Source organism: Lycium ferocissimum, chromosome 10 (assembly GCF_029784015.1).
Source record: "Lycium ferocissimum isolate CSIRO_LF1 chromosome 10, AGI_CSIRO_Lferr_CH_V1, whole genome shotgun sequence".
NCBI classification, from domain to species: domain Eukaryota; kingdom Viridiplantae; phylum Streptophyta; class Magnoliopsida; order Solanales; family Solanaceae; genus Lycium; species Lycium ferocissimum.
In genome coordinates, this window is record NC_081351.1 from 51,648,147 (window position 1) to 51,656,541 (window position 8,395).

The 8,395-nt window shown below is 33.0% G+C and overlaps 1 protein-coding gene across 1 annotated transcript; it reads right to left on the reverse strand.

Annotated features, from left to right (window-relative positions):
• Positions 1–4,775: 4,775 nt before the first annotated feature.
• Positions 4,776–7,722, reverse strand: LOC132034249 (uncharacterized). The gene is made up of 4 exons (XM_059424538.1): positions 7,446–7,722; positions 7,114–7,173; positions 5,237–5,283; positions 4,776–5,136 (listed from the first exon to the last, which is right to left on the reverse strand). The coding sequence occupies exons 1-4, from the start codon at positions 7,611–7,613 to the stop codon at positions 5,049–5,051; spliced, it is 363 nt and encodes a 120-aa protein (XP_059280521.1). The 5' UTR covers positions 7,614–7,722; the 3' UTR covers positions 4,776–5,048.
• Between the last annotated feature and the right edge of the window lie 673 nt (positions 7,723–8,395).

Consider the following 8,395-nt stretch of genomic DNA (forward strand, 5'->3'; position numbering starts at 1 on the left):
GTGAAAAGGAGCAACACGGCTGTCTGTCAAGTGTTGGCGAATGACTGACATTGCATAGGATCAGGCAACTTAGGAGAGTACCTTACTGAATTGAAGCACAGATTTCCTTCCTTTCACCATTGAGGTCAAGTGTGTTCTTTAGCGGGGATATTGTTGCAAGTAGAAACAATTTGAAGATGGCTAGCTAACGTGAAATTAGTTAGTTAGTTAGTTGAGCTGTCAATATTCTGTTGAAGCTAGTTGCTATAATGGAGTTAGTTAATTCTTTCATTCATTTACATTCAGCTATAAGTACAAATTGTAAATGTACATTTGGTCATTCATTCATGATAATAAATTCTTCTCTCTTCGTCTTCTGTACGATTTCTCTACATTTACCTATCTTCTCTGATCGATCCCTAAACTAGTATTCATCTTCCTCGAGCTGGGTCTCCTGGACTAACCAATTCTTCATTCGGTTATCTTTGGGCATCACATCCCAAGTCTTTTATTTCCACATGCTAATTAAAGAGACATATACAAGTAGGAATTAGGAAACTATACATAAAAAGAATCTTTTAGATTGAGCGACCACTGAATTTTACTTTTTATACACGTTTTGTTTTAGGTTGGTGCCATCATAGGGCGGCTCAATAACTATAGGGTAGTTATTTGAAGTTTTGAAGTGATGAAGTTTTATTCTTATACGTTTCTAAAATATAGGGTAGTTAATTTTATATTTTTGATCAATTTCTCTTTTAATTCAGTTAATCTTTCTCAAGACATTATTCTTGATTTTAGGTAAAATATTTATTGTTTTTAGCTTTAGAAATCCTTTTTCAAATGAAGCAATTATTACGTAAATTGTTAAAACTTATTCTATAAGCAATATAAATATTAAAAAAAGAATTTAAGACTTTTCATTAAGTATGCAATTTTGAGTAATATTCTCCTGATGATGGATCTTAATGTGACAATGAAGTGGCATATGTATATGATCTGTCCATTATCAGGAGATGAAAAGCTATACAACACAACGAATAGTCAGTATTGCAATTAACAATTAAATAAACAAAATTAGAATTTCACACAAAACCGTGCCAACATGATCAAAATTTCACACAGGTTAAATATTGCAATGGCATAATGTATAAACAAACTCTCAAATTTGGCCTCAATTGACAAGTATGCCCTCCAATTTTGAGTGTGCACAAGTAGGCACCTCAACTTGTATAAACTTGAACAATTAAACACAAATGCTGACATGACACTTACGTGGCACATAAATGTTGAAGGTGTCTAGATGATCATTTTGTAAGTTAGGTGTTCAACTGACAAAGTGGAGACAAATTGAGGTGCCTACTTGTGCACACTCAAACTTGAAAGGTATACTTGTCAAATAAAGTCAAGTTAGAGAGTTTGTTTATGTGGTATGCCTATTGCAAGTAGTTGCCAAAGTGGACCCAATGTCACCGTGAACTCACATTTGCGGGTCAAACATATACTATTGGTCAAACCAAATCTTGCAACTAGCAGTATATTTAAGACGCAGCTGAAAAACTTGTGCTAAATCTGAATGTAATAAGTACTTCAACTTACATTTATCCTGTGTTTACATCAAATCAAATAATTTAACTTTAATAGTTTAATTAATAATGCATACCATATTGAATCGTAATTAAGTAATAAATGTGCGTATGAAAGATAAATATTTTACATTTATTAATTCGATACAAACATCATGGGCGAGAAAGGTTTTCCCGTTTAGCGACCATGGATACAAATAGAGGATCAAATTCATATTAGAGGACAGGCAAGCCTAGAGTCGGACCAACTCTCAATATTTAGGGGTCACCGGACCCCCTAAACTTCGACAAAAATCTTGTATATGTATGTGTATATACCTTAAAAATAATGATTGTATCATTAACTTGGCACCCTAAGGCTAAACACTTAAGGTCGCTTGGTTTGCGGACTAAGTTAATCCGAGATTATAGTCTTGGGATTATAATTCTTAGACTAATTTATCCCACTTAGGAGGTGGGATAAAATAACACCAAATTTGATGGGATAAGGTATTCAGGGTTAGGTTTGGGATTAAATTTATAATTGCTCGGCTGAAGGTATAAGTTTATGTCAAGATAAATTTATAATCATTTAGAATATAAGTTCATTTTAGATGAATAAAAGTTTAGTTATCACATAAAAGAAAAAACAATAGGCACTCTTGAGATATTTAAACACTCTTTCTAGCAATTATTTCTAAACCTTACTGCGATACTAAAAATGTATCATCGCCAAACCAATATTTCTTTATAGGTTTTCGTATATTAAACGAAATATTTCATATTTTGCTCAAACGGTATAGTGCAGGGTAGAACGAGGTTTCATCTGATGCCATCTAGCCTATGTTATTGTTTAATTGTAAGTACTATATATTTTTATTTATTGTTATTGTGTAATAGATAAGATCGAGCTACAAGAGAGTTCCTTTGACAAACTTAGTGAGAACATGTTTCGGCATGACTGAGCTAATCCTCTAAGTACTCCAGTTCATTCAAACAATTAGATCTTGGTCCACTTTTGCAACTATAGGCATCAAATTGAGTATAGAATCAAAAGATAAAGTCTTAACAACTTGCCTTTCTTATTGCCATTCGTTTCTATAAATAGCTAAACAGGACAACATCCTTGATGAACAAAGTAATTAATAAGGATAATTCAACAGAAAACATGGCTGGTTATAGATTTGGTGTCCTCGCTCTTCTGCTTTTCTCCGGTAAGGCCTCTCCTTAATTTATAGTTTGTTTGGCCAACTTTTTAAAATTTGTCTATTTTGAAAAGTACTTTTTATCAAAAGTGTTTTTCCAAAAGTATCTTTGTACAGTAGCAGTTTGTGTTCGAATATTTGATTTATTAACTTTAGTCAATATTAGAGCAGTACTTTGTGCTTGCACAATGTTCCAATAATGCTTTTGAAGAAAATTATTTTTTTAGCTTGTGAAAAACAGCTTCTACTACAACTCAAAAACACATATTTTTTCCTTAAAACTTTGATCAAACACCTCAACTTTCTAAAAAAGCATCCTTGACAACCAAAAAACTTGAACAAACAGATTATTAGTCTTGTAATGCTTAACCACTAGGCGGATCTAGAGTGAATTCTATAGATTTGACAAACCTGATCATGGCTTATATTTTATATTTTTTCTTTTCTCACTCGATGTCCGGCGGTCCTCGCTTTAAGATACGATTGCTCCGGAAACGACCTCGAAAGTTTCACTTTTAGGGGGGTAAAGCGCTCTCTACGAAAGGCCACTCCAAATCTAGGGCTCGAACTCGAGATCTATGATTGAGGATGGAGTACTTACCATTCCACCATAACCTTTGATGATTTATGTGTTATATACACATAGTAATACTACTAGAAACAAACAAATTTCCGACCGGCATTTAGTGGGAAATTTATGCTAAAAAAATAATTTTCCCACCTCATGCCCATCGAACCAGCTGCGGAAAATGCATGGTGGGAAACCATTCCCTTTGAAAGCAGGGAAACTTCCTTCTTCTTTTTTTCGTGTGAAAACACTACTATCTTTTCTTTTCCCTCTAATTCAATCAGAATATTAGTGAGAGTAGCTACTGAACATTTTTTTAGTGAAAATTTTCAGTGAGAAGATAGTAATTTTTTAGTAGTGTAAATAAATAGTATGTATGTGCATACTAATATCAAGCTCAAACTCTTACTTCAAAGAAATACATGATCTTTAAATTCTGGATCCATCACTGTGCTAAATAACACCACATTTTTTCTTTTTTTTGCATAATGAATTTATTTGGCTGTATGATAGGAATGATTATGCTGGGAATTAGCAAGGAGGGGTATGTAGATGCCAAGAGTTGTACACGTAACTGTGACCCTGAAGTGGCCTATATGACTTGTCCATCATCTGGAGATGAGAAAATTAGTCCAGTGTGTATTAATTGTTGCTCAGCCAAAGTGGATTGCAAATTGTTTCGAAAGGATGATTCCCTAAAGTGCATTGGAGTACCATAATCGATTGATCCTCATAACAAGAATTCAACTGTTTGACACTCAATAAAGTGTACTAGTACTCTATTATTACTTGCAATAAATGCCTGAGTTTATTTTGGCTCAGATGATTTATAATGTAACTGGAATTATCGTTCTTATAAGATTTCTAAGAGTTCAATAGTTTATGTTTGATCATTCTTTTTACAACCGTAGCAAAATATTTGGTATTTAATATAAATAAATAACTAAACTTGTGGCATTGAAGTTGCACTACTGATCAGTGACGTAGCCAGAAATTTCACTAAAGGTGTTCAATCTTTTCAGAGGTAAATAATTTTTTTCCTGATGAATGGCACTGAAATTTGAATGGTGCATCAAAAAATTTAAACCAAACAATATTCTTATTATAAACTAACAATTATATAAATTGAAACTAATGGAAAAATAGCTTAACCAAAAAAAAAAAAAAAAAAAATCTACAAGTAAAAATATAATTCAAATATATTGTTGCAATTGAATCTGATGAGGTTTCATCTTTTGAAACGTTTTTCCTAGATGTTATCCCTAATTTAATTAAAAAGTTTTTTAAAAAATAGGATTTGATTATTAATTATTGCTCATTTTTCAATAAAAGAAACAAAAACTTCAAACATATAGCTGCAAGGGGGGAGGCGAACCTAAAGCAATATAACTAAGTTCGAATGTAACAGACAAATGAGAAATTCGCACAATTAGCTTGTTTTTCCCCTAAAACTAAAAATTAGATGCAAATGTTGTCCCTCTCAGTTGTATAAAGGGAGTTCAGAATATAACATATATAGATATTACACAATATTTACTTTATATAGACGGTATAATTTTTCAGTGAAGAGTGTTCAATTGACCATCCTTCCATCACTGTATCTCCGCCACTATTGGTATGACACTCGTATATGTGCGACACTTGAAGGATTGGGAAGAGTGTGCTTTTTTCTCTCATTACATTGGTGTATTGGAAAAGAGAAAGGATTGATGAGAATTGAATCCGCATCTATTATCGCTCCCCACGTTGTTCCGGGGTAAGTCCTCCTTTTCCACAGACTGGACAACTCTTCATGCCAAATCCTTGGCAATCAAAACACCTACAAAATATATGTATTTTTATCAAGTTTTTAAACTCAACAAAATTTGGTACAGTGTTTTTCCTTATTTCTTTTTCCAATTTGAAAAGAAAAAACTTACTTCCATCTTTCAAAGATGTTCCCATTCTTCTTATTCTTTCCAGTCCCCTGCACCAAGACAGAAAAAAAGAAAAGAGATATGAATTCTCTAGGCTTTCTTTAGCTCTTGGGAGACTTGATTAAAAACACGAAAAAGGGTTAATAATGCTCCTAACATATTGAAATTAACTTTAATTTACCTCAACTGAAATTTGGGTCTAATAGATGGAAAGAGGGGCATTGTAAATCAGAAAATAATTACGAGCAGTCAGTGGGGTTCAATAGGTGAAAATAGAGTAAATTTAGGTCATTTCTAATAGGGAAAAGGGCCTGATTTACCCCTCTAATATTGAAAATAGTCCACATTTACCCTCCGTTATACTTTCGGCACAAATTTGCCCCTACTGTTACCTAAGTAGCAATATTTGCCCCCCGTTTGGATGGCAGTCCACTGTGGCAATTAAGCTTCCACGTGGCCTGACATTTGGATGAGGTGGCATGCCACCTCATCACCCTCTCCCCTCTCCATTTCTTTCTTCTACCTCCAACCAAAGCCACCTCCGACCTTCCCACCGCCGCCCTCAAATTCATTCGAAATAACCCTCTTATTTTTCAAAACTTTCAGGCATTCAATACCCAAATGTTGTATTTTCACACAATGATGAAACCCCTTTTCTTATTTCACATTATCGTAAAGATTTAGCAGAAAGATTAGCAATGATATTAATGTTTACAAGAGTTAAAAGACATTCTTTTATGTTATTGAAAGATTTAAACTTTTTATCTAAAAGTATCTTGATTTGTCAAATGGGTTTTAAGAATTTTAATGGTTGTGAGGTTTTTGGGTTGGAGATAAATGGACGATCCGGTAAAGTGATAGTAGTGGCGGTTATGGTGATTCCGATGAGATGGGTTAGTGAAAAAGAAGATATAATTGTTGGAGGAGATGGTGGTGGGGTATGGCTTCAATGGTAGTTGGAGGTGGCTTTGTTTGTTTGTAGAAGAAAGAAATGGAGAGGGGAGAGGGTGGTGAGGTGGCATGCCACCTCATCCAAATGTCAGGCCACGTGGAAGTTTAATTGCCACGGTGAACTTCCATCCAAACAGGGGGCAAATATTGCTACTTAGGTAACGGTAGGGGCAAAAATGGGCCGAAAGTATAACGAGGGTAAATGTGAACTATTTCCAATAGTAGAGGGGCAAATCAGGCCCTTTTCCCTTTCTAATATGTTAAACAGATTTCTAATCATTTTCCGTAAAAAAAAAAAAAAAAAAAAGTCCTTTTTCTCCATTTTATGTTGTTTTCCTTTCTTTCTCCGTGAAAAAGCATTGACTTTTCATCATTTTACCAAATTTAATGCAGATGATTTATCGCATATAATCAAGTTTTTAAAATCTACTTATTTTGAAAAGTATCTTTTGTTATAATTGTTTTTCAAAAAAAAAAAATTTGGAGAATTGCAGTTGATATTCGGATAATTAATTTTAAAATACCACTTCTGCAACAATTATTTGACCGATGCAACTGATTTATTGCATATAATCAAATTTTTAAAATCTACTTATTTTAGAAAGTATTTTTTTGTTATAATTGTTTTTCAAAAAATATTTTTGGAGAATAGCAGTATATATTCGAATAATTAATTTTAAAATATCACTTCTGTAACAATTATTTGACCAAAGTTCTATATACGCTTATTGGAAAAACTACTTTTTTCAATTTTGGAAACAGCTTGCTACTCAAAAAGCATTTTTCTTCTTAAAAATTTGGCCCAATACCTCACATTTTTAAAACAAACACTTCGTTAAAAGGAAAGCGCAAAAAAAAAAAAAAAAAAAAAAAAAAAAATTAGCTTCCCGAAAATTTAGCCAAATAGGCAATTAATTAAATAGGAGTACCTTACATCCGGGACACTCTATTGCACCTTGACCTCCGCATCCTTCGCACCTATTCACAATCTAAAATTTTCATAATTAATATAGATCACAACTTTGAATAACTCAAATAAAAATGTTTTGCAACTAATTTTATGAACTCGTCTAGAAACAAAATAAAAACTAATTACGCATATACTCAATACAGACTTTTAATACGTTAACCAACTTGTTTTATGTTGACCATATATCTTACCTCTAACCTTCAATCTTGAAATTAATAACGAAAAATTGTGCATGTAACCTAAAACTATGAAGTGAGCAAGTGATTAGAACAAGATATGGACATGACTCACCGATTTAAGTGAAAAACCTCCAGATTTTGCAGCAGAAGTAATAAATCTTTGGCCTCTTAGTGGAGTTTTTCCCTTGTTATAATTTATGGTACTAAATTGTGAAATTAGGGGAATTGTTGGAGTAATTGAAGGGTTAGCAAAGCTGCAAGAAGTGGAAAGCTCAACCATTTTACCTTTGTTGAAAAGGGACTGAGACAGTTTTTAATTTGATTTTTGTGCTTCTTAAAATGGGGTTCCCACACACCAAAGTATCAAAAGTTGTGTGGAAATGGATAACGTCTTTACACCACCCACATATTCTATGACCCTATCCATCAATTATCTTTGCATGGATAATTTTATCTAAATTGGGGTTTTAAGTTATTAGAAGTACAGAAAATGGGTACACTAGTAGTGGTTAATAGAGCAAGTTAATTATCGCTCTTCCAGATTTGAGAAAGTTTCTTAACATTAAGGGTATATATGGACCGATAGTATAACATTAGTAGCATATATGGATCGATAGTATAACAGTAAGAGCATATACAGACCGATAGTATAACAAAAGGCAATATTAAACCTTTTTCAAAAGTAGAGGGGCAAATATGATTCTCTGAACTATGCGAAAGGTTCAAATTCACTTTCTGGTTGAAAAAATTAATCCTAAATTATGTGACGCGTGGCATCACTAGGTGCTAAGTTTTCGCCTTTTGAAAGTAAGGGCAAATTTAACCCCATTTTAATAAGGGCGAGGACATATTTAATCCCACATATTAATGAAGGCAAATCTGTTCCATTTCACATAATTAAGAGGCAGATTTTACCCTTTACTCTTCTTTGCAAGTTGATCAAAAAGATAACTTTTTGGAGAATGAAATAAGGGAAAATTGGCCAAATATATCCCTATACTTCATTTTAGTATTCAACTTTATCCTAGCCAATTTATCCCTACCATTGTTGAACTTATCAAA

What these genes read in the sequence shown, in the direction of transcription:
- LOC132034249 (XM_059424538.1), bottom strand. Translation starts at nt 7,613, where the DNA reads ATGGTTGAGCTTTCCACTTCTTGCAGCTTTGCTAACCCTTCAATTACT. An exon ending in GAGGTTTTTCACTTAAATCG is followed by an intron (nt 7,174 to 7,445) that starts GTGAGTCATGTC and finishes TGAAAATTTTAG; the next exon opens with ATTGTGAATAGGTGCGAAGG. An exon ending in TAGAGTGTCCCGGATGTAAG is followed by an intron (nt 5,284 to 7,113) that starts GTACTCCTATTT and finishes GTCTTGGTGCAG; the next exon opens with GGGACTGGAAAGAATAAGAA.